The sequence below is a fragment of the Marmota monax genome, unplaced genomic scaffold (genome assembly GCF_021218885.2).
Source record: "Marmota monax isolate L192 unplaced genomic scaffold, Marmota_monax_Labrador192_F-V1.1 WCK01_AAM20220418_F8-fsc00190, whole genome shotgun sequence".
NCBI lineage: Eukaryota > Metazoa > Chordata > Mammalia > Rodentia > Sciuridae > Marmota > Marmota monax.
Genome location: NW_026693010.1, coordinates 1,587,573 through 1,614,555, shown reverse-complemented (window position 1 = coordinate 1,614,555; position 26,983 = coordinate 1,587,573). Strand labels below are relative to the sequence as shown.

General features: G+C 57.8%; 1 protein-coding gene across 1 annotated transcript; it reads right to left on the bottom strand.

Annotated features, from left to right (window-relative positions):
• Positions 1-19,440: 19,440 nt before the first annotated feature.
• On the bottom strand, positions 19,441-26,193 carry Trmt61a (tRNA methyltransferase 61A). Its single transcript, XM_046453191.1, has 4 exons — positions 26,067-26,193; positions 25,207-25,563; positions 22,581-22,847; positions 19,441-20,764 (listed from the first exon to the last, which is right to left on the bottom strand). The coding sequence occupies exons 2-4, from the start codon at positions 25,535-25,537 to the stop codon at positions 20,478-20,480; spliced, it is 885 nt and encodes a 294-aa protein (XP_046309147.1). The 5' UTR covers positions 25,538-25,563; positions 26,067-26,193; the 3' UTR covers positions 19,441-20,477.
• Positions 26,194-26,983: the final 790 nt, after the last annotated feature.

Genomic DNA, 26,983 nt, shown 5'->3' with positions numbered 1-26,983 from the left:
CCAAAAGCAAAAGTCCTGTGAGTTCCTTGGTAGTTTCCTGAAGCCTCTTTCCAAATGAATGTTGCTGGTTCTCCTCCTTCTGAATCCTGGGGGGGGGGGGGGGGGTCTCAGGACATGGAACTTGGTGGTCCTAAGTGTGAGCGGAGGGGAGGGTCACCACTGCCTTCCTGTTCATAGCCTGGGTCCCACTGCTTTTCCCAAAGCCCCCACCCATCCTTGGCCAGGTGTTCTGTGAGCTTCACCTTTCTCTACCTTTCAAGGCAAGAAGCTCACCTCTAGGCCCTGTAGCCTCAGGGCCTGCAGGAATGGGCAGTCACATGGCTGTGGATGAGTTGCATTTAGAAACGGTGTCCTCCACACCTGGCACGGGACAGGCACTTAGAAGATATTGCCGAGTAAACAGGTGGAAATCTGAACTCTTTTTGTGGTTTCTGGGGGTTAAACCCAGGGGCGTTTCACCACCAAGTCCCATTTCCAACCCTTTTGTTGTTGTCATTTTGGTTTGTTTTTGAGACAGGTTCTTGCTAAGTTGCTGAGGGTCTCAGTAATTTGCTGAGGCAGACCTTGGATTTGGGATCCTCCTGCCTCAGACTCCAGAGTTGCTGGAATTACAGATAGGCGCCACCCTGCCAGCAAAATCTCATTGAGGTGGTAGGATCACAAGTTCAAGGCCAGCCTTGGCAGCTGAGTGAGGCCCTAAACAACTTAGGGAGACCTTGTCTCAGAAGTAAAAAAGGCTGGAGATGTGATTCTGTGGTAGAACACCCCTGGGTTCAATCCCCAGAACAATAATGACAATAAGAATCTCCAGTGCTCCGACATCTTTGCCTAGTCTCCACTGAGGGCCTTTGCTCTCAGGATGCAGGGAGCCTTTTCTCTGCTGGACTCAGATGCTTCCCAGCACAGGACGTGGCACAGAGCACAGCCAAGTTTGGGGCAACTCCACCCATTCAGACAAATGCCTTCTGTCTGCCCATCAGGTGCTGGGCACAGAGGGAGCACAGCCAGCACTCGCACCCACTGAAGCAGGGACGGCACAAACGATGCCAACATAGGCCACATCTGATTGAGAAGTCTGGGAGGTTCCTGGCAGACAGTGAGCCACTGTGCAAAGTGCAGGGCTTCTCCTTGCAGAAGGGCGTCCCCAAGTCCATTGCAGTGCAGTCAAGACGAAATTCACACACATCCCTGAGGTGACCACCCCGTGTTGATAAGGGCACCTCCTGCCTCTGGGGCGGCTGTGGCAGTGTGTCCATGACCAAGGGCCCAACCCAGCAGGGGCAGCGGGTGGTACAGTAAGGCCGCTACCAGAGTGCTGTGTGGTATGGGTGCTTGGGGACCAGGAAGGGGGAGCCAGCACCAAGAGCTGCCAGGGCAGGGGGAGGGCCAGGCCCAGAGATCAGAGGGACAGAAAGCAGGTTCCTCACTGGGCTGGGGGGAGGGAGGGAAGATGGAGTGAGGAATAGGTTTGAGAGCCTGGGGACAGAGTGGGCTGAACTCCAGCTGTGAGGACAGGGCAGCCATCAGTGGGTTTAGCCCAGGGAGTGAAGGGGCCACACTGCCCTTGGGACCAGAGAGCATCAACAATGCCTCCAACTGGCCTCATCCCAGTCTCCACCCACTGCTCCCAAATGATAGCAGCCAGACCAGCAGGGGACACTCCACCCCTTGAGCCTTGCTGCAGGTGCCAGCTTCAGGTGACACGGGAGCCCCAACCCCCAAAGGACTGCCCCCACCGCTGGTCCCACAGGCCTGGGGCTGACAGCTGGCCCTGGTGTGACACACCAGGTGGATGGGCTCTTGTCCTCAGGAGTCCCAACTCCACCCACAGCTGCAGAGAGCTGAGCTCAGCCGCCTATGTGCGCTGCCTTGGGGGAGGCTGGAGGTGGCTGTCATAGATCCTGGAGCTTCCACTGGGAGGGGCGAGCACATGACTTACCCAGAACCCTCCTGCAAGTGGGAGGGAGAAAGGCTGTGAGCTCTGTGGACAGGCTCCTGAGAACCCAGACTGAGCAGAGAGCCAGCAGCAAGCTGAACACCTATTGCATGAGGATGTGGCCTCAGACATGTGCCCCCCCCCCCAGGCCCCACCCTCTGGAACCCACTGCTGCCCTTCTCCTTCCCTCAGAGCCCACCAGGCCTCACACTGTCTCTGCCACTGGACTTTCCTCCTAGAAGGCCTGGGGTCTGCCTGTCCCCTCTTTTGGTGTCAGCCTGAGGACTCCAGGCTGAGAACCGGACGGAGGGGCTGTGGTGGCTCAGTGTCCCCCTAGGCCTGGAGGGAGGGAGGGAGTGTGTCTGTCTCGAGGAGCCCAGTGGCTTGACAGTGATAACAGTCAGAGACCGCCCATCCCTATGTGGCAGTGTGACCTTATGCTTTGAAGGTAGCCCTTGCTCCTCTGCCACTGCAACTTATTTTAAAGTGGACATGTTTCCTTCTCTTCCTCTCTGCCTGCTCCTCCCTAATCTCCCCTCCCTCATCTCAGGATTACCTTTCTTCTCCATCCTAGGTAGAGCTATCTGTCCCTGAGCACACACCCACCATAGGAACAAGTTATCCTGACTTTGGGGATGGCACCAGAAGATCTCTGAAATGACTGTCCCAAATAAACAAGTGAATCACAACTCCAGACTGAGCACGTGGAATGAAATATCTGTTAAAACCCCTTGTTCCTGCTGATGGGCAGAATTGCAGCCTGTGAGACAGGAGTCCCCTGTGTTTTTCCTTTATTAACAAAGCAATAAACCTTTTTCCTTTTTCTCAAAACCATGTCTTCATTATTGGATTTGCATCAGGGACAAGGATCGAGCTTTTGGCAACACCTAGGTGCTGGCAGATTTCTCTGACCCTGACTTTCCCAGCCAGCCTGGTAAGAGAAGGAACCATCTCTATTTAATTTAGGAAAAGAAGACATTTTCATAACTAAGTTCATGAAAAGTTTACACACTCTGCACCTGCCATGTGCTCGGCTCCCTGCTCCCAAATCCACCTCCATCATCTCCCCCACCCAGTGAGCATGTGCCTGTCAGAGAAGCCCTGCGTCTCCAGCGCCCACACCTCAGGGCACCTGGCATACCCCAGCATGCTGCCTGCACCCACTCTAGAACCACCTCAGAGCTGTGCTTACTGAGGCTCCAGGTGGCCAGGGTGAGACAGAGAGGCCTTTGTCTCACTGTGGCCAGACAGGAGGACAGGGGGCTGGGCTGTCTTCCTTGCCACCCCCTGTTAGTTCCTCCACCCCTTGCAGCAGGTAGGACCCAGCGCACCTGTCTGGAGGTGGGGGCAGTGCACAAGGGCTGCTGAATGAGTAGTCAGCTTTCTAGGTGCTGGAGACACCAGCTGCCCATCCTCTCCTCCAGGAGTACAGGACACCAGCCCACAGGTCCCCTTGCTCTGTTTCCACAGCCCTGGCCTGGGCCTGCCATTCCCTGTGTGAGCTTCATGCCCTGGCTCAGGGAACACAGCTGGGGGTAGGCCAGGTTCACCCCATGCTGCTGCCACATGGGCACCCACACCCTGCTCAGTTGAGCTTTGTGGACAAGTGGGTGGGGCACACAGGAGGCCACTGCTGAGCTGGAGGGGGAGATAGGTCTGGGGCGAGGCAGGTTCAGGTAGGTCCAAGCCACCAGGGCCAAGGAGGGGTCAGGAAGTCTCTGGAGGGAGCAGGAGCTAAGGAGGCCTGTGTTCTGGCAGGATGGAGGCTCCAGTCAACCCTGTTCCCACAGAGGCTGTGCTGGGGAAAGAGGCCAGCAGAGCTGGGGCGGACTCTGGGGCTAGGCAAGGTCAGGGGGGTCAGGCCAGGTGAGAAGGGAAGGAGCCCTGGGATGCACACTATGACCTTCTCTGTCACCTCATCTTTCCAGACAAGCCCAAGGTAGGGAAGGTGCCCAGCAAGGTGTCCGTGGTCTAGATGGCAAGTGGCAGAGGCCAAGTGGGGCTGGCTAAAAGCAAGGACAGGGAGGCACCTGCCCCCACTGCTCCTTGCATGGCCTTTCCCCAGTTCTGCAGGCTGAACTGTGAGGGCCCCATGCTCTCGCTCACTGGGTGGAGGCTGGTATGAAGGGCCAGCAAAGGTCCCTGAGGCCACTCTCACGACTGCTGTATCCAGACACTCTGGTCACCAATGGAGGGTGAAAAGTGGCACAGCTGGTGCTTGGTCTTGGCCGACACACCCTGAAAGGGGCAGCTCCTGAGTTGGGGCTTCAGAGTAACAGCCCAGAGGCCAAGCAAGCCACTGCAGCTGGCCTCATATAGCAGAGCCCTGCACTCCACCCCACTGCATCCTTGGCTTCGGCTAGTCACTTCAGCTAGTCACTTCAGCTAGTCATTAACTGAAGCTGAGGATGCAGCTGGGGTGGAGTGTGGGGCTTTGCTGACTAGGTCACCTCATGACCCTGAGGACATGAAACTGCTTTGTTTCTGTCTGCACCCCTAGCACCTGACTCAACAAATACCTGTTGAATGAACCCATGCCTGCACACAGGAAGTGCTGTGGGACGGGGCAGGAGCTGGGTGACCACCAGAGGCCTCCTGCATTCATTCAGCAAACCCCCACAGACCTTTGTCCTGTGGAGATATCAGGGGCCAGCAGGAATGGCAGTCTCAGACCTGGAGACAAGGCAGGCATGGTCCTGACCACACAGGGAGGTGCAGCAAGTGCTGTGCAGAGGAGAGGATAAGGTGTGCCCTGCAATGGGCCACAGACTACCAAAGGGGCCACCTGCCCAGGGGAGTCAGAGAAGGCCCCTCCTGGGGCAGACCCTCTACAGAGGCCAGCAGGGTGGGAGGCCTTCTAGTTGGGGTAGCTGCATGCAAAGGCCAAGAGCCAGGCCAGCACACTGGAGGGCCTGGAAGAACCCAGAGCAGGGACATACTGAAGCTGGCAGAGCCCCCAGGGTGCTGCCCCCAGTGAGCAGCAGGGATTTGGGAAGGACTGGTCACTATGTCCACAGCTCCTCTCACAGCAGCAGGCCAGGGGATCAGGGTGGCAAGAGGCAGGACAGAGATCCAAGGGAGAGGATTTGGGGATCATTGGGACAGAACCTTGGGATGGGCCTCCCAAGGTCTGGCCTTCCAGACAGGGTCTAGTCATGGGGACAGGGTCACCTTAGCAGATGAAGGGTGCCAGGTGTGGTGGCACATACTTGTGATCACAGCTACTTGGGAGGCTTAGGTAGGAAAATCACAAATTTGAGGTCAGCATCAGCAACTTAGTGAGACTCAACCTAAAAATAAAATTAAAAATAGCTTGGGGCTGGGGATGTGGCTCAAGCGGTAACGTGCTAGCCTGGCATGCACGGGGCACTGGGCTCGATCCTCAGCACCACATAAAAATAAAAAAATAAAGATGTTGTGTCCACCGAAAACCGAAACATAAATTTTAAAAAATTCTCTCTCTTCTCTCTCTCTTAAAAAAAAAAAATAGCCAGGCGTGCGGCCCACACCTGTAATCCCAGCAGCTCTGGAGGCTGAGGTAGGAGAATCCTGAGTTCAAAGCCAGCCTCAGCAATAATGGGGAACTAAGTGAGGCACTGTCTCTAAATAAAATACAAAATAGGGCTGGGGATGTGGCTCAGTGGTCAAGTGCCCCTGAGTTCAGTAGCCACACTCCAAAATAAAAAAATAAAATAAAATAAAGAGCTAGGGATGTAGCTCAGTGATAGAACCCTTGCCTGGCATGTGTGAGGCCCTGGGTTTCCACCCAAGTACCCCACCCCATGCACACAAAAGGTGCAAAGAATCTCAAGGCACAGATCCAGGTGCAGCCCTTGGTCCTGGGATGGCGAGCTGCCTGGCTATCTTCTCCTGGGCTGAGGTCTGCTCTCAGCATTGTGTATGGGTCACTCAGAGCAGTGGCCCTCAGGCCCTGGGTGCGTGTACTCCACTTCCTCTGAGGATTCCAGTTTCCACCTTCATGGGGAAGGGCATCTTCCAGCCCTCACTCCTGATTAGGTCACCCCAAAGAAGGGCAGGGGCCATATAAGGGCCAGCGGAAGTGGGTTAGCAGAAGAAACTGTAAAGATCCTGAGACCAGAGCCAGGTGGACAGTCAGGTGAGTCTGTAGGGAGGGGTCCCTGGGGCCTCTGTGTGGGGAAACAGTGTGGGCAGGGTCACCTCCCAGGCCAGAGGCTCCCTACCAAGAACAGCCAGGCACAGGCACCCCTCTGGCACTGGGTACTCTCTGGCCTCACCCTTAGTAGCTGCTCCAAGTCTGACCCAGTGACTTTTGCCATGGATATTTATACAGGTGCTGTCCTTCTAGGTGACAGTGCAAGGACCGGGGCCTGTAAGGGGTAGGGCCCGCAGTCCAGGCTCTTCTGTCTGCCTGAGCCCCACTGCCCCCTGGCACCTGCAGTGACAAGTGTCAGCTCTGGCCAGGCCAGTGGGAGAGAGAGGACTCCAGACAGAGCTAACCACACCCCACCCTCCACCAGCCTGCCCTGCAGGATAGCTGACCGGCACAGAATTTGGAGCCCTTTGACCTTGGAACGCCCCCAACAAGGCACACATGCCCCTCTGAGCCCCTACCTGCCTACCTCATTCTTTCATGGAAGCCACCAGGTGGCGCCTGAGGCCATGCTTTGCTAAGGCCAGGGCACTGGAAGTGGTCTAGGGCCAGACGGCTGGTGCAGCTGTCATGCCTGGGCCACCGCCAGGTGCACCTGTCCTAGCTAGTGGAGGACAGGTGGCCATGGTACCACCTGTGCTGCAGCTTCTGTGTCTGGAGGTGGATAGCACTTGAGCTGGGCTTCTGGTGACCACCTGCTGCACTCATGTTGGCATGGAGCCCCTGCAGACCTCGAAGTTCTGACCCTTTGAACTACCTTCACTTGGCCACAGGGTACCACTTCAGGCCTGCCACACCAGCTTCCAGAAGGCCCACGTGGTACCACTGCTATAGGTGGCAGTGGCCTGAAGCCTGGCAGGCAAGAATACATCCTTCCCCAGGTGGGACCTGTCTGCCCCACGTCTCTGCACAGGCTGGACCCTTGTCTGGCTTCTGACTTTCCTTCCTGGGTAATTTGTGCTCTTTGCCCAAACCAAATGCCACCTCTGAAAGAAGACTTCAATGACCTCCCCAGCCCTGGCCCTGTGTGCCAGGCTCACCCGGCTGTGTGATGCTCTGCCTCTGACAGATGCCCCAAAGCTGGACTACCTATCCAATCCTGGGTCCTTGGGGCAGGGAGCCCGTCATGCACCATGGGTTGGGAGTTGAGACTGGAGGGTTGAGAGGGTCCATGAAACTGGAGGGAAGAAAGGGGCTGAAGACCTGGGGCACAGGGACTGGGAACTGGTCTAGCCTGGCATCAGGAAGGCTGCCTGAGGTGACAGGGAAAGGAAGGGATGGTCTCCACCCTGCACAGGCCTCTCCCCGCGCTACTGGGTCTCCAGGGGCCCTAGAGAGCCTTGTTGTACGGCAGGCCTCAGTTCCCCTGCAGCAGATGTGGAACAATCAGGCCTTGAAGGACCTGTTGTGTGCCGGCATGGTCCCCATATGACACAGTGGGCTTGGCAGCTCAGGGGAGAGTGCACAGGCAAGGAGCCATGTCCACAGCATGCCTGTGAGGCCAACTCTACACTGCCCAAAACACCTGGATGCTGCAGGGTGTATAGGACAAAAGCATTGCCCCAGCAGCCTCGCTGTCTCCCGTGGGGCCTGGTGGGTGTCCCAAGGCACAGTGATGGAGACTGACCTATCCCCCAACCCAGCCTTGCAGAGCAGACACTACTGCCAAAAATAAGGCTTAGTGCTGGGCACTGCAGCTGCAAAAGCAGGCCAGGCCCTCCTCTGGCCATCTCCCATCCCCAAGTCTGGCCACCTCCTGCCTTGCCCTTTTCCCTAGTCACCCAGAAACCCAAGCCCAGTTCTGGCTGACCCACTCACCACAAGGTAGCATGGGCTGTCCATGAAGCCTCTCCTGCTTCTCACTCCTAAGTGGTTTCCCTGCCCAAAGAACCCACTGGGCCTCTCAGCCCCTCCCTGCCCTGCCCAGGGGCAGCATGCCTTGCAAGAGCTCCTCTGCCCTGCCCCCTGCGCTGCGGTAGACCAAGCTGAGGCCCTGCCTGAAAGCCTGGGCACTGCAGCCTTGCTCAGGCCTCTCCACAGGATTGACAGGTCTGGGAATCCCATACTTTTCCAGGGCCTGGGGTCTAGCAGACCTGGGTTGACCCTGAAGACCATGCCGAACAGGTTCATGGGGAGAGGTGCAGGTGGGAACCACACTGCCCACTGTTGGTGGGGGCTGTCTGTCCCTCCTCTTCCCACCAGTCCTGCTGAGCATTCCTGCTCCTCAGATCCACCCTCTCTGTGTGGTCAGACAGGGAGGCTGAAGCAGCAGACCAAAGGTTCCAGACATGGTCTTCAAAGAAGACCTGGGTGTGTTCTCCCCCTAGGAAAGGGCCCTAGCCTTCCCAGGTTGCCCCTTCCAGGGCACCAACCACAGGGAAGCCACCCTCTCCTCACCCACCTTTAGTGAGGGCCTCATTAGCAGGGATTTGGGGAGGCCAGGAACACTTAGGGCCAATTCCCTCCACAGTCGCTCAAACCAGCCACTGATGTCAGCTGACAACGAAGTTGGGTTGGGCCATCCAGGGCCTCTGTGTGCCTCAGTTCCAGTACTCTGCCAGGCCCAGAGACCACCCTCCCTCACACTTAGACAGAGTCCTGCCACCCTGCCACCAGTGCTCTCTGGGCCACTGTGTTCTGCTTATAATGGGGCCACAACACCCACTGCATTGTGGGGTTGAGGATCAAATGAGGTGACTCATGTCTAGTGCCAGGTGAGACACACAACATTGTGCAAGGGGTGCCTATATGTGACCCTTCAGCCCAGCAAGTCCCATGCCTCTCAGTATGGGTCCCTGAGTCTCCCATGGTCCCTGAGGCTGGTGGTGGCAATGCCCTGCCACTCACACTTCCACTTAGGCTGGTTTTTCACTTGAATTCAAGGCCCCTCCTCAGATTCAACCATGACCTCTGAGTCTCAGCAAACCGACAGATGTGGTGAGGTGGTCTGGGCCAAGGCCTCTGGGCCTCTGGGTTGGGCTGTCCCTTGGGCCCTGGGGGGTCTTTGGAGGCTCAGCTCTGTGGAGGGCCACCCGAAGAGCCCAAGCTCTTAGGGACTTGTGGTCCTCACAGCTTCAGTGTGTGCCTGTGTAGCTGTATGCAGGTATGCAGTGTGGATATGTGAGTGTGTGTGTGTGCTGTGTGGCACGTGTGTGCATGCATGGGTGCATGTGAGGTATACAAATGTCTGCAAGTATGTGGCACCAGTGTGGACAGCATTGTGTGAGTGACAGAGGTGGGGGTGTGTGTGTGCTTGGTGGCTCAGACACTGCCCCTGAAGCTCGGGGACAGACAAGGGCTCCAAGCCTGTGAGCAGCCCCTGACTGGATGGGGCCTTGGCAGGGGCTGGGAGGGCCTGCGGCTGGCTCGGGGTGTCCTGGGAACAGGTCCAAAAGGAAGCTTGCACAGGCTGCAGTGGCACCATGGCAACGTAGGCTGCACAAAGCACTGGCCTACTTACACCCCGCCCCCGCCAGCTTGCTCGGCTGGGGAGGGGGCAGAGGGCTGTTCTGTCTCCTGGTGGGGCTGCACACCCCAGTCTTTGGTGGCTTCATGCCCCGGGAGCCTTGGCCTGGGTCAGATCTGCAGAGACTCACTCTGTTAATCCATGAATGGGAGTAAAGATGGGGTGTGGGGTGGTCCAGTGCCCAGTAGGTGCACCCTGCCTCTGGGTGGCTGTAGACCCAGCAGGGCTTTGGAAGTCTCCCAGCCCCAGAAATCTCAGGGTCTCTGTGCTGCTGGTGACTGCAATGCCCTGCCATGCCAATCTGAGACCCCGGCCCAGAACCCCCAGGTCAGGACTGAGTCAAGCCCAGAGCCACCAGCTTTCCTCTTTTGCAGGCAGGACCTTTCGTGCCCCTGAGCACCCAATTGACTCTCTGTCCTCAGTGTGGCCAGGACACCACCAGGGCTGAACTTGGCTTAGGGCAGTGGAGAGACCTCCTGGGCATCAGCTATGGCCCAGCACACCAGGGCCTGCCTCTCAGCCTGGCCTGACCCCCAGGGCCCACTGCCTCCTCCTGCTGAGTCATCAGCACTCAGAGCTTCAGGGTTGGGACAAGGGTCCATGCCTGGGGAGGCTGAGGAGAGAGGCTTGGGGATCCTGGGCAGTGGGCCTCCCACTAGACACTGGACAGAGAAATGGGCACTTGTGAGGCAGCCTGAGGGTTCAGCATGACCCCAGCCAGTCAGCCTTCTAGGCCACCTGTCTGTTCTGTCCACTGCTGGCCACCTTGATGCCCATTCCTCCAGGGGTGGGGACAGTGCCCCGCAGAGGCCGCAGAGGCCAGGAAAGGCTGAGGGCCAGCAGGACTGTGAGGCGGCTTTGTGAAGCACCCTGGGGACAGGAAGCTCTCCTTGGCCCCACATGAGGGGTGGAGGTGTCACTTGACACCACACATAGAAAAGCAAATATTTTCTTGGCCTCTCTGAAGCCCCTCAAAGGCCTCTGTGTGACCTCAGGCTGGGTGGCTGTGACATCCCCCCCTCCCGGCTGGTGACAGTGCTTGCTAGGGCTACAGGGTCTCTCCAACTGACCCAAGTACTGGGGCAGTGAGAAGCTGTGATCCACTTGTCCCCAAACACCTCTGGACTGAAAGCCCCCCACTTATCACCTCTACTGCATCCCCTTGTGCTGGGGCCAGTGCCTGGCATCCATCTGTGGAATGAAGGAAGGAAAAGCCGTGAATGAATGAGCCTGGAGAGGCCAGCCCCTTGCACCCCACATGAATTGAGGGGTGTCTTCTCAGGCACAATCATGCATAATTCCCCCAGGCGCCAGCTGTACCGGCTTTCCCCTCCCCCACCCCTAATGTATGCCATGAGGGGGGCGGCCACTCACTGGTTCCCCGCCTGGCAGCGGCTTTGTCCCCAGGCGGATTCCCAACTGCCGCCTTTGGGAAGAAAGGGCCCTTTTCTGGCCGGTGGTGAGGTCACCAAGAGGGGCTGGGCACATACAAAGACTGTGGGCCCCCACCCTGCCTGAATGGCAGCTGCCTCTTTGTCCCCAGCTCCTGGCCTAGGAGAGACCCTGAGGGGCCCCAGCTCAACAGTAGAAGGCCTGGACTTCCTCCCTGGGAAGCAGAGTGGCACTAGAGCTGCTACCTCCCCCTAAGTGACAGCACCTGCTGCGAGCAGACCCCCATCACAAAAGGCCTGGCGGAGGGCTGGGCCAGCTGTCTGCCTGGGTCCCCAAGGCAGGCAGGCAAGTTCCCAGGACACGATAGGGTCCAGTAGAGGGGGACTGAAGCATTAGGACGTGGACTGGGCAGCTTGTGTCCCCTGGCCCGGGTGGGCGCTGGGTGACCATCCCAACAGTGCTGATCAGCTGTCAAACCCATGTCTCCAAGGCTCTTGGTGCTCATGTGCATCAGGGGTGGAGTGAAGAGCAGTGAGCCTGGGATGTTCCTGGGCACTTCTCTGGGCAGCTCCTGGGCACTGAGGGGGACTAAGGCTCCTGGAGGGTGAGCACTTGGCTCAAAGCTCCCAGCCCCACCTTCTTCAGCCTTGCTGCTCCCACATTGTCTGCAGTGGAGGAGCAAACGTCACCTCACTGACCTGCTGGCTGGGCTCGGCCCCCCCCCCCCCCCCCCCCCGTGGCAGAGATCAGGTAGTAAAAACTGTGCTAACAGTAGCAGGGACTCCAATTGCATGTGCATGTGAGGATGGAATGTGGCCTCGAATGCGCCACAGTGTATCTACCGAGCGCCAACTGCAGGACCTAGAATTGGACAGGATCCTGGACCACCAGGAACATGCAGCTCAGCTGGGACCCAGCACCTCCCCACCATGCCAAGATGGGTGTCGTGGGGAAGGATCGGGGTTTCTGAAGGCCCAACCCCCAGTGCAGGAGGTCCCCAGGGGCACTGGAGGATGTGAGGGCAAAGGCCTGGGGTGGGACCTAGGAACTCAGGAAGTGACTGTGGTGGGCCAGTAGGAGGCTATAGGCCCTTAATGACTGCCCCCAGGGCCAGCTGGCAGCACCAAAGCCCTGGAGCTTCCTTAGCAGTCTCTCCACGGAGGGAGGAAGTGGAGCCCTACCAGAGCAAAACAAACCCAGTCTCTGTCCCAGACCAGCGGTGGCCAGCAGGACACTGGGACAGCCCTGGGGCCTCAGGTGGGCACTGAATCCAGAGTTGGGGATGGGGATTGGAGTTCCACTACAACTCCAAGCCCTGCCCTGAGGGGCTACATGCTGCAGTGGGAGGGTCAGCTGTCAAAGGAAGGGAGGAGGGGCAGAGGACAGGCCTCCTTGTCAGGGTAGGAGTGAGAGAGCAGGCTGGATAGAAGGGCCAGCCGGTGGGTCTGGGTCAGAGGCCTACTAGAGGCAGACCACATTTCACCTGAGGGGACAGGCAGCCAGTGCACCTGGACCTCCTGGGGACACCAGTGGCCTGAGGTCTCAAGCTTTCCCCCACCAAGAAATGCCTCCTTCCCTGTTGCCTGGTGCTCTGAGTGTCCACTGTGCCTGTAGCTTAGCAACATGCCTCTGTTGCCCCCACTGTCCCCGGCCCTCAGCTGCCCGCCACCCACAGTTGGGCTGCATTCCTCAGCAGGCCAGGCCTTCACAGGCCCCAGGCTTCTGGGCAGAAGCCAGGCCAGGGACCTCGCTCACCCTGCATGTCCAGCAGCCCACACTGTCCAGTTCTCTTGGGGATCATGGAGACCAGTGCAGGCAGCTGGGCACTGCTGACTACCATGAGCCAGTTTCTTGCCACAGAGGGGCTTTCTGGGCAGGCCAGTCTGTTCAGAAACCGCACATTTCCGTCTCTTGCCCCAGTGTGCCAATCCAGTCGCTGCGCAAGTGTGATTGATGTAACAGGAAGCAGGCCTGGGAGAGGGTTGGCAGGGCTGAGGTGGTCTCGTGGGTGTATATGCTGGTCAAGACTCTTGGATTGTTAAATGGGCATATCCTACTGTCCACAGATTAGGGTGCAAGGAAACATGGTTCTGAGCTATCTTCTGGGGTGACAGCAGGGCTGGGGAAGGCAAAGCAGAATTGCCAGGAGGGTCTGGAAGGAGGACACAGGAGGTCCCTGGCATTGGAGCGATCAGAAGAAGCCAGCACTTCCTGAGGGGCAAAAGTGGGGGCAGCTCAGCCTCCAGCTTCTGCTCTCCTCCTGCCCCAGTGCTGGGCCATGCTGGGGACACATCCTAACCCACAGTGAACTTGTTCCTGGCTGACAGCCACGCCTGGAGGAATAGAGGATGGACACACAGTGACCCTTGCTAGGGACAGAGCCACCCCCTCTCTCCCCACCTGCCCTACAGTACAAGATCCACTGCTCTCTCCTCCCCAGGCTCTGATGCCATCCCAATGCTGGAGAACCTGAGAAGCCCCACAGTTCACCTATGTGGAGGGACCCTGGTGAAGGCAAGGCTGGGAGCAGTGGTGCTGGGCACATCTGATTATGGAAGAGGTCAACGAAACACAAGAGAGAGGGCTGGGGAGCCCAGCACCCATCTCCCAGCAGCATAAGGGCCCACCTCCCTTCATCGTACCAACTCTGCTCTTCCCTTGCATCCACCCACCTGAGTTATCTGTAAAAGTTGTTTGTGGTGCTGGGGATGGAACTCTGCCACTGAGCCACACTGCCAGCCCTTTTTATTTTACTTTGAAATGATGGAAGAGGGCTTTGGGTTCAATTCCCAGTTACCTCATTTTTTAAAATGAAACATTCAGTTTGCCGATGAGACTCCATGAGGTCCTTGCACAGCACTGTGCTGGGCCTCCAGTTTCTGCCTTCAGGGGTCCCAGGGCAGCTGTGGGGTGGAATCACCTGGAGAGACAGCAATCCCAAATGTGGTGCAGGGACCACATTTGAGAACCTCAGGTTCATGGATGTTTCCTGAACATGAAATGGCTGAAGCTTAGGAATGGTTCAGACACCTGGAACATGAGAACTGCTTTGTGGTCTGTAAAGAATCAAAACACATGTGCCTGACATGTAGCAGGAACATTTACCTAGGAAAGGGCATCTACTATGTCACAAGGATGTGCCTGGTACCCTAATATACTACTCACTGGCATGTACCCAAGTGGCAGCAAGGACATGGGCTCTGAAGGCCTGTGACATCACCTATCTCAGTCTTCTCAAGGATACTCTGGGAGGAGGAGGGCAAGACTCAGGCAAAACTAGGTGAGAAGAAGAAATGATAAAAATTCTGTACATTTTTGTTAGATGGGCAGCAAATTTGGCTGAGCTTCCTAGTTGCTACAGCAAAGAGAAGACAAAGATTAGCTAAACTAGTGTTTCTCAAACTTCAATGCTATTCCAGTCCCTCAGAACCCTGTCTGAAATGTGCCTTTTTAGTTATTTTTGGGGGGTACCAGGGATTGACCCCAGGTTAACTACTAAACCATACCCCCTGTCCTTTTTTATATTTTATTTAGAGACAGGGTCTTGCTGAGTTGCTTAGGGCCTCACTAAGTTGCTGAGGCTGGATTTTTTTTTTTTTTTAAGATAGATGAGAGAGAGAGAGTTTTTTTAATATTTATTTTTTAGTTTTTGGCGGACACAACATCTTTGTTTGTATGTGGTGCTGAGGATCAAACCCGGGCCGCACGCATGCCAGGCGAGCGCGCTACCGCTTGAGCCACATCCCCAGCCCCTGAGGCTGGATTTGAACACACAATCCTCCTGCCTTAGCCTCCGGAGCCACTGGGATTATAGGTGTGCACCACCAAGCCTGGCTGAAATGCACCTTCAGATGAAGAGGTCTGGGGTGGACCTGAAGTCGTCTCTTCAGAGCTCCCAGGAGATGCAGATGCTGCCTGGGTACACCTGCACTCAGTCACATCTGGAGAGAAAGCTAGAGTCCCCTCCTCTGCAGGAGCCCAGCCTGGGTGGCTGGGTGGCCACTGATGGAGGGTTGAAGACTCTACCTGGGCATGACACACCTCATCAGTGCCAAAGGTGGAAGGAACTGAGCTCTTAAGAAGTGTCACTCCTCCCCCAAACACACACCTGTGTCCAGACAGGGAGGGACACATGGGTTCATCCCTAGGGCCAGGGATTGAAGGACAATTGGAAACCAAGGTTCAAGTTGGGCTGCTTGGGGCAGACTGGGAGGCAGGGGAGGGGCATAGGGTTTGGAACCAGAACAGGCTGATGAGGGCCCTGGCCCCTGGAGGACCCAAGGGGGACGAAGGCTGCCTTTGCTTGCTGCTGCAGGCTAGCACGTTCAGCTGGAGCCTTTGTGGAAATGTGCTTAGGGAGCTTGGGTTGAGTGGGCTGGCAAGGTGCCACCTTGGATAAGGACCCTGGGCCTGAGGAACTTGAGCCCCTAGAGTCTGAGGAGGGTGTCTGCTTAAGGTCTCCTTTATCCATAGTAGAGGGGAGAGCCCAGGATGGGTCAGCAGGGCTCAGAGGATAGGGGACTTTGGGCGGCAGCATGTGGCCACCCAACCCTCAGAAGACAGGACCAGGCCAACCAGGGCACAGGAGGGGTGGCCCAGGTTCCAGCCTCTTGGCTGACCCCACCTGACATCCTCAGGGCACCCATAGGTGCTTTGCTCTCACCACCTGGCTCACATGGGAGGTTGCTGATCCTGGAAGTGGAGGGAGGCACAAGGTAGGCAGGAGGGGGAGGCTGCCAGCCTCTGGGATGGAGGGTGTGGGACCAGCCACTGGGGTGCAGGTGAGGCAAGACTCCCCGTTAAAAATAGCCTCCTCTCCCCACAACTTTCTTCAGCAAATATGCCAGCTCTTGCCTCCCCCTGGAAGGGACAGATGTCGGGAGAAAGCTGATTATTGTCAAAGGCTGGAGGCTGTGACCGGAGCTCTCGGTGAGCGTGACCCAATTCTGAGCTATTCTCAGCCTGGTGGGAGCTGAGTTATTCCCTCCCGCCTCAGAGGCAGCCTGACTTTGAAACGCCCTCGTCCTGGGCTGAAACCCACAGGCCCCTTGGCACAGAGACTCTATGTAGGCTGTCCAGGCCAACGCTAGGGCTGGGCCAGCAGCAACACCACAGTCCCTGCTTGCTGATGACCCTCTGTACAGAGCCTGCTTCCCAGACTGGCCAGGCCAGCTGTACTGACAGAGGCTCTGGGGCCAACACACCCTGCTCCAAGTCATCTCTTTAAGCTCAGCTCTTGGGTCAGCAAAGGCAGAAGGGTCCTGTTCCTTCACCTTCCAGCCCTCCTGCCTAGCTGTGATCCTGAAGCTCCTCCTCCTAGCAACACAGGGTCTCTCCAACCTTTGGGCTTGGGTTCAACATGAGATGTGCATGACCAGCACAGGGGAGTGAGCAAAGGCTTGCGAAGACCTGTGTATCTGGGCTGGCCCCTGCCATGCCTGAACATGCGATGCTGGCTGCCAGTCCCAGCAGGAGGAGAGCAGAGCACAACACAAGAGTGAGCCCTGCTGAGGCTGCCCAAGAGCACAACTCAACACCATGCAGAGTTTTGGCGGTTGTGTGCAGGATGTGTGTGGTGGCCACTAACCAATACATCTGCCTGGAAGGTTGTAGAGGTCAAATGTGGTGCCATCTGCCTGTGCCCAGCCCAGGCAGTATTGCTTCCAGCTCCAGTCCACAGCACCCATAAGCAGATGACCTGGATTTTCCATAAGTCTCCATTGCAAATCTCTCCTGTAATCCTGATAACCACGCAAACGCCCTGAGGTGCAAAAGATATGCAAGGGTCTAAAGACCTCACATGGACCCAAATTCTGGCCTTGAATTCTGAAGCAGATGGGAAAAGGAGGGCTTCTCAGCAGCAGCTGTGTGGTCTCACTAGGGCAGAAGCAACCGTGGCAAGCTGTGAGCTGTGCTCCCACTGCTGATAAGACTCACTCAGGAGCGCACTGAGAAGGCACTGTCTCATCCACAGGATGCCACCCACCTTGAGCCCAAGTGGCTCTCCCAGGGAGCCCAAAGGCTGAGCTCCCCAGGGCTCACATTCTCCAGAGGCCTGCCTATCCCTGATAAGAGCAGCTATCCATGTGAGCTACACTGCCCACAAGATCAAGTACAGATTTCTGTCCCTTCTTTGTGGGGACTCCTTGGACCCTCCTGTTCCCAACCTCCACTGGCCCATTGGCCACATTTCACCTGAACCATGTGCCCACCTGTGCCTAGTTCTTGGGAGTCCCTGGAGGCAGATCCAGGCTACCCTGAGCATATTTAGGAGGCCTGATACAAGGCAGGTGCCCAAGGCACACCTGCTGGATGAAGGCCCCCCAGGTTTGTGAAGTCAGTCTCAAGAGCCACACACAAGCAGCTCTCCTGCATGCTGTCCTGGGGCACTGCAGGCCCAGACCTGGAGCCAGGCCCCTCCCAGAGGACACTCCACTCTACCTACCAAGAGGCAGGGCACCCCCAGGCTGGCCTGCAGCCCATAGCCCCCAGCCTGTGCTTGGAGCAGTTCTCCAGACCGGGCAGGATGTGGGTCAGCCCAACCCCTTGAGTCCCTAATGAGGCGGGGTGGGCAGAGGCAGGTGAGACTCTGGGCCTGTCCCTTCACCTGTGTAGCAGGCCATGCTGGGGTGACAGTGGCATCGTCTCCCTGGCCTGGCAAGCTCTCCAGCACACAGGAAAGGATGAGGCCTCTGCAGAGTGCCAGGCAGAGGGGGAGGAGGGCAGGTTGATAGGCTGGCAGACAGGGTGGCAGCATGACCTCCCTCAGTGACCTAGTGTCCCTCATGCCACCCATGCCCCATCAAGACCCAGCCCTGGTTCCTGGTTGAGGGGTGGAACATCTTAAGGCCCTAGTGCTTCCTGGAGCCAGGCCCCCACAGGTAGACTCCTCCTGTCCCCAGGGTGGGATCCTCATCTACGAGCCTCGGAACAGGTGAGCCAGGGTCTGACTTGGGGACATGCTCAGGGCCTTGAGGGACTTGGAGCTGGGAGTCAGGCTGGCAGGAAGCCAAGTGTGTCATTTCCTTGGCCACACAGTGGGTGATGGATGTTCATCAAGGAAAAACTGAGGCCTTGAGGCGAGCAAGCGTCAGGCTGAGCAGGGAGTTTCCAACACTGGCCCCATGACAAACCCTGTGTTATTGACTCAGGTGACATCAGGGACCTGCTGACTGGTCACTCACTAGTTGTGAGCCTGTCACTGCCCCCTGGGAGTCAGGCCCCAGGTCTACAGACCTGGGCATCACTTGGTCTCTGCTCTCCTGCTATGCAGACAGCCCTGCAGGGTGATCAGGGTGAGATGGGGACAGAAGATGGCTGTATGGGGTGCTCCAGCTGGGTGTGACCAAGTCTAGAAAAGCAATACCAAGGGCTGGGGATGTGGCTCAAGCAGTGGCGCGCTCGCCTGGCATGCGTGTGGCCTGGGTTCGATCCTCAGCACCACATACAAACAGATGTTGTGTCCGCCGAAAACTAAAAAAAATAAATATTAAAAATTCTTTCTTCCTCTCTTAAAAAAAGAAAGAAAGAAAGAAAAGAAAAGCAATACCAAGAATGGACATTATGTGGGTCTTGAAGGACCCACAAAGTTTGACACTGGACGAGGCGGAGCTCCAGATAAGAAATGGCAGGATTCATGGTTGGTCGGGGCAGGAGGGCTACAAGCAGCCCAGATCCAAACAGCAGCTGTCCTATGGGGCACCATGGGTGGCCTTGGCTTTCCTGCTGCTCCCCCTCAAAGGCACTGAGTCTTTTCACCTGAGGGCGGGCTTGGTGACTTAACCAGGGCAGCAGTTTGGGCTGCCAGCCTCAGTTACCTGGGCCCTGCAGTCCTTGAGATCTGTGTGCTTGTGACTGTGTAGAACTGTGCCCTGAGGGTCACCACAGGCTCTTCCTCAAGGCCAGCAAGCCAGTTCAGGCAGAATGGAGCAGGTATGGGACAGCATGAAATCTTCAGGGTGCCTTCAAGCAGTTCATGACCCTCTGGAACTCCTGGCCTGTTCCCTAGGCTGGACATGAGGTTAGAGGTCAGGCCAGGTCCCAGAGAGGGATAAAATCCCTAGAGTAGGACCAGTCATGCTAGGGACCCTGAACAATTCTGAGGGGACACAGGCTTCTTGGGCTGTGTCAGCTCCACCCAGAGGCGACTTGCAGTGAGAGACTTCAGGGAACAGGGGGCCAGGACACCACTACCAGGAAGGTCACTGGGTTCTTTAGGGGAGGGAGGGCACACAGGCCATGGGCCATGGAGGACTAGCACTCTTGGACCCTCACACTCCCCCCGGGTCTAGAAATGAGGGGCCCCCTCTGCAGCTAGAGAGGGGTGGCCACACACTTGCCCATCTGTCCACTGAATCCCAGGATGCCACTGTCCCGGAGTTTGGAGCCCCTACAGTGACTACCCTGGGGCAGAGGCAGAAGCAGGGGGCGGGGGCCAGGAGGGCCAAGTGCAGGGCAGATTGCCCTGGAAACCAGCTAAGGGTGGACCAGTAGGCAGTGAGAGGCCAGTCAGCATAGCGGGAGAGCACATTTATTGTTTAGGCATACATGGGAGCGAGCCGTGCTGGGTTGGCACCTGAGGCTCTGACGGCTAGCTCTGCACCAGTGGCCTCAGCGCTGGACACAGGCCCAAGGCCATGCACTGGGGTGACCACCAGGGACTAAAGCCCTGGTGACTCACCCTTCATGTCCCCCACTCCTTGAGAAACATGCCCTAAGTCTTCCAGAGGTGGTGATAAAGGTGCCCTCTTTGGAGATTTTGGGAACTACTGTCCCCATGGAGGACCTCCTCCACAAGCCAAGGAAGGCCCAGGGTGGGTCACCAGAAGCAAATAACCATCATACTGGGCAATTCCTCTGCAGGTCAGGCTGCAGCATGACCCCAAAGATAACTCATAAAGGGCTCTGGCTGGGCCAGGGCTGCAGAATGATCCTCCTGGGGGTTGGTGGCAGGAGATCCTGCCCCTAGATGTGAGAATACCTGAGGCCTGGGTACCTGGAGGCCAGACAGCAGGGTCACCTCCCCAGCATCCTGGGTAAGCACAGTCCTCACAGCAACTGGAGAGGCAGAGATGGGCAGGGTAGGGCAGCATTCTCCAGGTCAGCTCCACCATGGCTTCCGGCCAAGCCCCAGGACCACCAGTGGCTCAGGGATGGGATGGTCCCCAGCCCTATGAGACACTGCAAGCTCTGACCCTCCTCCACCCCTTTCTCCCATAGGTCCACCTGAGAAAGGAGTTAGACCCCGTCACTCCTTAGCCTCAACACCCAGGAGAACCTATGGCAATGAGGTTTCACACTGACTACAAAAAGCAGTCAGACCAGATTCTGGGCTCGGCAGGGATGCGGGCAGAAGTATTCCTTCCACAGATGATGATAACGGCCAGCCCTTCTTGCCTGCCCCTTTGGCCACCCAGGAGGCCCCAAGCCCCGCCCCACCATCTGTTTCTAAACACAAACCCCAGCAGGCATCCACTGCCATAAAAGGTGGCCCCTGGCCTTCCTCTTGCCCCAGGATGCTCCCAGCTCCTTGGCGCTCCCCCCAGGACCTGTTAGCCTGGGGTCTTGGTGGCGAAAGTCAGGTAGCCTGTGTGGCCGACAGCCTCCTTCATGGGTGTGCCGCTGCGGAAGGGGCTGGCGTCAGGGTTGGCAGGAGTGCCTGTGCTGGCCTGTGGGTCGTTGGCTCCTAGGTCAGGCAGGGGCAGGCTGACAGTGCGCACATTGTAGACCTGTGGCAGCACCTCCAGGGTGCTCAGCTCCGTGAAGCCGCGGGCTGCCAGCGCCTGGCATGTGCGCTGCACCTGCTCAATGCATGGTGAGAAGGAGCAGAAACGCCCACCTGCAGGGAGCAGGAGGTGGGTCAGAGATTGGCCTAAGGCAGTCCGCAGAGCCTCTGAGCTCTCAGGCCACAGAGAATAGGGACCTCCTGGATAAAGGGCTGTGCGTGGACCTTGCAGAAGTCTAGCCCCCATCTGCTGGCCTGCCTTACGGCAGGAGCTATCCTGGAGCCTGGGAGCATGTGGAAGAAGCTACAGTCCACTGGTCCAGCTTGGCCACCACTCCAACCCCTCCTGTGCCTAGAAGCCAGGCCAAATCCACTGTCTGGATCTCACTGGCCTCCAGTGGGACTGCTTATTCTGCCTTCTAGGAGGCAGCCAAGGGCCAAGGCTGGGGTTGGGGTGGGGCCAGGCCAGCACAGCTGTCAGAGCTGGGCCAGGAATAGCTCCAACAATACGGCAGCACTGGGGCGGTATGTGGGCTGCTGCTGTCACAGGAAATTAGAGGCTGTCGCTGGCTCCTGGGAACAGGAGGTGCTTACCCTGAGGATAGATAGTCTGAGCTCTCCACCGCCTCCCACCAGGGCAGCCCATGGGTGTTGCCCAGCCCACCTGAAGTACGTGAGAGTCCATCCCAGGTCCCCATCCTGGCAGGGGGTCATGGGGAAGCTGAGGCAGGGAAGAGGTGTATCAAGCCCAGGCAGGTCTACAAACATACCATGGCTGGGTTCCCTCAGCCACACCCCTGCCACTGGGGGATCTGGGGATGGGCAATGTGCCTGCAGCTTGACACCAACCCACAGGCAATGTCACCTCTGAGGAAGAGTAGACTATATGCTTCCCTGCCTGGCACCACAAACAAGCCTGCCACTGAAATGGGGCTGGCAGTGCAGCTCAGTGGTGGAGGCTTCCTTAGCATATGAGGCCCTGGCTTCCATCCGAGCATTACAACAAAACAAAATAAACAAAACATACACCAGATCCATGAAAAAGTGAGCAGTTACAGAACCCAGAACCCACAGATCTAGGGCAGGGGCCAGGAGCTCAACAGGACATGGGAAGGGGTAACATACAGGCACCAGTGCCTCAGTGCTCCTCCTGAGGAAGGCCTCCCTGGGCCTGGGCCCTCCAGGGACCCCAAAGCAGAGGACCCCCACGTAGGCAGGGCCACACCATAGGGGGCAGGTGTGGGGATGCCAGGAGCCTGTGTACTCCCACAGGCTGCCCCTTCCTGAGGCCCAGGCCAGCTCAGCAGAGATCAGGGACACAGGGGTCCTAGGCCAAGCCTGAGCCAGCAGGAGGACCTTGGCCTGTGTCTTAGAGGCAGTGGCTGTCCAGCCCCCACCTTCTGCACTGCAGCCCTTAGCTGGGGGTGTGAGGGGAGTGGCCCTGGCTCCTGGCTAGCTCCTTTTCCAGAAAAGGCAAAATCCCTGGGACTCACCAGCTGCCTCCCTGGCTTGGGGCCCGACCTTCCTTCCCTAGCCTCCCTCAGGACTCCGCCTCCACACCGGCATCTTCCCTAAAAGGGGCCAGCTGCCTGGCTCTGTCTCATGGGGGAGGGTAGACTACAGGAAACAGCCGGACTGCCCCATGAGCCAGGCCCATCCTGTCATGCAGAGCCTGCCTGCACTCAGATGAGCTGCTAGAGTCCCCAGAGGTCTGTCATGTCCATTGCAAGAGTGGAGAGGGGCCTATCCTCCCCAACCTGATTCCTTAGCCAGGTCAAAAAGGAGCCCTTGCCTAGCCACTGTCACTACATGGCCTGGAGGTGTCTGTACCTTCCTGGGCTCCAGTTGACTCAGAGCTGAGGTGGCCCCAGCGCTCTACCCCAAACTCTTAGCCCCACAGGCTGCAGCCCTCCCAGAATCTCTTACACACCTTCAACCTTGAGGGCATCCCAGGCATGGCCCACAGCCTCCCAGGGTGATGGGATGTCCAAGAAGACAGCATCAGCCACGTGGCTCACACCAAAGCCACTGCGGCACACATCCTGGGTGCGCACTGTCACCCAGTGGCCCACTCGATGCTCCTGGAACTCCTCCCTGGCTTTGTCTGCCCGCTGCTGGTGAAACTCCACTGTGTGCAGGTGGCCTGTGGGGGCAATGCTGCGGATGATGGCATGGGACACAGAACCACTACCAGTGCCTGGCAAGACAAGACCAGACAGGTGTCAGGGGGTTGCTCAAAGCCCACAGCCACCCAGGAAACAGCTTCATGCTCACCTGGAGGGACCTACAGAGGGCCCAAGAGGTCAGCTGACCCCAGGGCCACTGAGGCTACAATAGATGGGCTATGTCTGTTTCAGGTACAGGTGAGGGCAATGACACCGCTACCCTGTCCCAGCAAGGTGTAGGCCCAGGGCCTGGGTTCAGCAGGGCTGACAGAAAAAGGGTTCAGATACCATGGTGGCACCCTCAACCCACTGGCCTGTCCCATCTTCAGCCTTGGCACCTTCCACAAGTCGAGGGTTCTGTTAATAGCTGCCCAGCTCTTTGGCCCACTCAGGTCCATCCGACCCCAACCCTGCCCAAATCCATCCCATGTGGCTCTGCCCGAGCCTGCCCTGACCTTGGGTACATGGTACAGCAGTCAACCTACCCCGCAGCTCCATTTTCCCCCCAAATCACCCGTCTCCCCAATTCCTCTCCAGCCTCCTTCATAGCTGCCCTCTGCTCAACTCTGTCCTGCAGGGCCTGTGCTGGCCTTCGGCCCACCACAGCTTCAAGTGCCTACTTGATGGCAACACATTGATTCCTGGTGTAGCACCCACTGCACTTGCTACCTCCCCCTCAACACACAGCCATATCAGCACTGATGTGCAAAGCTGGACCCCATCCAACCCCAGATCTATTCCCTGTGAGGCTTCTCAGACCCAGGCAACAACACCCATTGCTAGGGCCAGATGCCATGGTGGCACCATCAACCCACTTCTCCCATCCCACATGAAAGTCACCAGGGACTCCTGCCACCTCCTTCCAAATCTCTCCAGAAGCTAGTCCCAACTTGCTATCCACATGTCTCACCTATGCCCCACTGCCCTCAGCTCTCTGCAACAGCTACCTTCAGTCCTATGTTGACACAGCCAGCAGCGTTTTTCTATAGTCATCCAGTTACCTCCCCTCTGCACAGTCAGTTGGGCTCCCCTCCCACTCAGGTGAAAGCCAGACTCCTGAAAATCCTCCGAGAGGTACCCCATTACCTCCCTAAGCTCACTCCCTGCCTCCAACCATACTAGCCTCCTTGCCAACTATCGCCTCAGGGGCATCTCCCACCTCAGGGCCTTTGCACAGTTCTCACTTGGCTCTTGGTAGTATCTCCTCATCATTTTTTTTCCTGGGTACTGGGCACTGAACTCAGGGGCACTGGACCACTGTGCCACATCCCCAGCCCTGTTTTGTATTTAGAGACAGGGTCTCACTGAGTTGCTTAGCGTCTTGCTTTTGCTGAGGCTGGCTTGGAACTTGTGATCCTCCTGCCTCAGCCTCCGGAGTCTCTGGGATTACAGGCGTGTACCACCGTGCCTGGTCTCATCATTTTTGACTCACTTATCCCCTCCTCAGAGAAATCTTCCAGGACTACTCTAGCCTGAGGGTTCCTCTAAGTTACCCTCAAACATGAGACCCTGTCTTACAAGCTTCCCCTCAATCAACAGCTCTGAAGTGGTCTTACAGGCTCAATTTCCACCTTCTTATTTAAGGACAGGAAGCTGCAATCTCACAGAAGAGCAGAAGTATGTAGACTGACAAAATGGGATGAGCATCTGAGAGGCTGATGCCTGGCTCAGGAAGCACAGGGAGAGCTGACAGAGTTGGCTCTGAATCCTGCTCCCCACGCCCCAGGCACCCCAGAGAGGTGCCTCAAAACACCAGCAGCAGAGATTCTTCCAGACCCTGAGTAGCATACCACCAGGAATCCAGCTGCATCTGGGCCCAGGGTTGTTCTTGGCACATCTTGATCACGGCCCCAGGTGGTTCCAACATGTACATGCACACATACGTAACAGCTCTCAATCACTCTATCACCCCCAGGCCCTGGCTCAGGGACAGTGGTGCCAGCCTTCACTGGAGGTAGGTAAATTCCTGGCTATAAATGAACACAGGGCAGGATCCCCACTACAATGAGATCCTGGAGTAGCCCCCATCTCCCTCCAAGAAGGGGCAACACTGTCTCTCTGGCAGCAAAAGGATAGCGATGGGTAGTCAGCACCTTGGTCAGCGCCAAGTAACACCAGCCCTGCCCCACCAAGACAAGCAGGACCCTCAAGGACACCAACTCCTCCTGATCTTCCAGGTCCAGACCCCACCATTTCTCAATCCGATGACAACACAACCAAATAGGATTCCCTGCTTCTACCCTCACTCCCTGCAGTCTAAAGGGGCTGCTAAAATAAAATGATTAGCCATGCCTGTCCACACAAAGGGCAGGCTGCAGAATGTCCGGACCTTGGCTCTGACCTCTACCTCCCCATCAGTTTCTCAGAACTGAGGCAGCCTGAGGCACTCACCAGACTCGCAGACCACAGAACCAGGCCGCAGCTCCAGCATCATAGTGAGCAGGGCGATGTCAGTGGAGTAGAGGATTTGTGTGCGATGTGGTAAGTTCAGCGTCCAGAGCTCAGGTGTGGGGTGAAGCACATACACCCAGCCACCTCGGCTGCAGATCACCTTGGAGCCAAAGGGACGGCCAATGAGGTCGACTGAATGCCGCAAGACACCGTGCCGGGTCTGGGTCTGTGCCCCACGCTGCACACGCACTGCCACCATTGAGCCATGACCCAGTGACAGGATGGCTGTGTCACCCTCTTTGATCAGCTCTTCATAGGCCACGAAGCTCATTGTGTTGATGTCTGCAAGTGCTAGACCTGGAGAGGGGAGTATGGGCATGAACAAAGGGCCAAGAGGCAGGATATGGACAAGCGGTCCGGACATAAGGCCTGTGAGACCCAAGTTCTGAGCAGTGAGATATGGGGGTGGTAAGTGGTCGGCTCAAGAGGGATGCACTGAGATCTGAGGCCCTTCTTGGTCTGGGGCACGAGAAGAGCCAAAAAGCGGGAGAAACTGAGGCTCAGCCATGGCCGGGACCCCAGGATTCCCAGAAGAAGGACCTGCCCTTCTCATCACCCTTCCCCGGGAGGAACCTGGCTCCATTCCCCCGCCGTGAGATGAGCTGGCGGCCTTTGCAAGGCATCCACCAGCCGGGGAGCGGAAAGCGACCGGTGGGGTAAAGCCTGGCCTGACTCCGAGCACCCCCTCCCCACACCCAGCAACCACAAGGCGGCTCGGGGCGCGAGGGGGAGGGCTCGCCAACCAGGCGCCGGAGGGATGCGGGACGCGAGGAAGGAGTCTCACGCCGCGCGGAGCTCACCCGCCGCACCAGGTACCGGGCTCCACACGTGCGCCTGCGGCGCCCAGCTGCCGACACCGCACTTCCGGCGCCCGCGCGCGCGCGGATGACGTCGCGCCGCGTCCCCGCGCGCGGGACGCTGGGAGCGCCGCGATGCCCTTCGCGCCCTCCCAAAGGACGTTTGCTGTGGCGTCTCCCCGGCGGCGGTCGCCCGTGCATACTTGCGCGTTGCCTAAGAGATCCGAGCACAGGACTAAATAAGTCCCCCTCCCCGCCAGCCGCCACCGCCGCGAGGCCTTTAGACTCGCCGCGTACCCGCGGCCCCTACAGGGGGACCTCCTGGCTCTGGAGCGCCCTTGAGCAGCCCGTCATCCCCGGCGGCCCCACCCGGGCTTGCCAGGAAACTGCCGCAGACATCTTGTCAAGGCCAACGACTCGGGAACACGTTGCCTGGGCCCCAAAGGCCTCCCAGCATGTGAATTTGCAGGGCAGAGAGGGTCCCCAAAGGCTTTGGCTAGGATCAGCCTGAAGTGCCTTATTAGGAGTCCGGTGGCCCCCTGCCAGACCCTGCAGACGCACATTCCTTTGAGGGGAAGGCTGCTCCAAGGAGGGAAAAGGGGTCCGAGTCCCCTCGTTAGACCCCAGACACCGTGAAGCTGGATGAACTGGGTTCCTTTGGGGACCTGAGCAGGGGGCTAGGGGAGGGATGGCTGGAGGGCTGGGCAGAAAAGGGAAATGGGAGTGGTGTTCTGTCTCAGAAGTCAGAGCCGGTTCCTCTGGAACAGGGGCGCCTGGGAGGGCAGGCATGGAGTGTTTCACTCCAGCCCCCCCTCCCAGGACCAGGCCTTATCCTGTTAGCCCCGGAGACTGGAGACCTCCCAGCCTACCCAGCTATGCTGGGAACCCAGACCAGCTGACTCTGGGCTACACTCCTCAGC

Excerpts from the sequence above, each read along its gene's own strand:
- Trmt61a (XM_046453191.1), bottom strand. The coding sequence starts at position 25,537 with ATGAGCTTCGTGGCCTATGAAGAGCTGATCAAAGAGGGTGACACAGCC. Across the intron at positions 22,848-25,206 it reads TTCTGTGGTCTGCGAGTCTG|GCACTGGTAGTGGTTCTGTG; the intron begins GTGAGTGCCTCA and ends TTGTCTTGCCAG. Across the intron at positions 20,765-22,580 it reads GGATGCCCTCAAGGTTGAAG|GTGGGCGTTTCTGCTCCTTC; the intron begins GTGTGTAAGAGA and ends TGCTCCCTGCAG.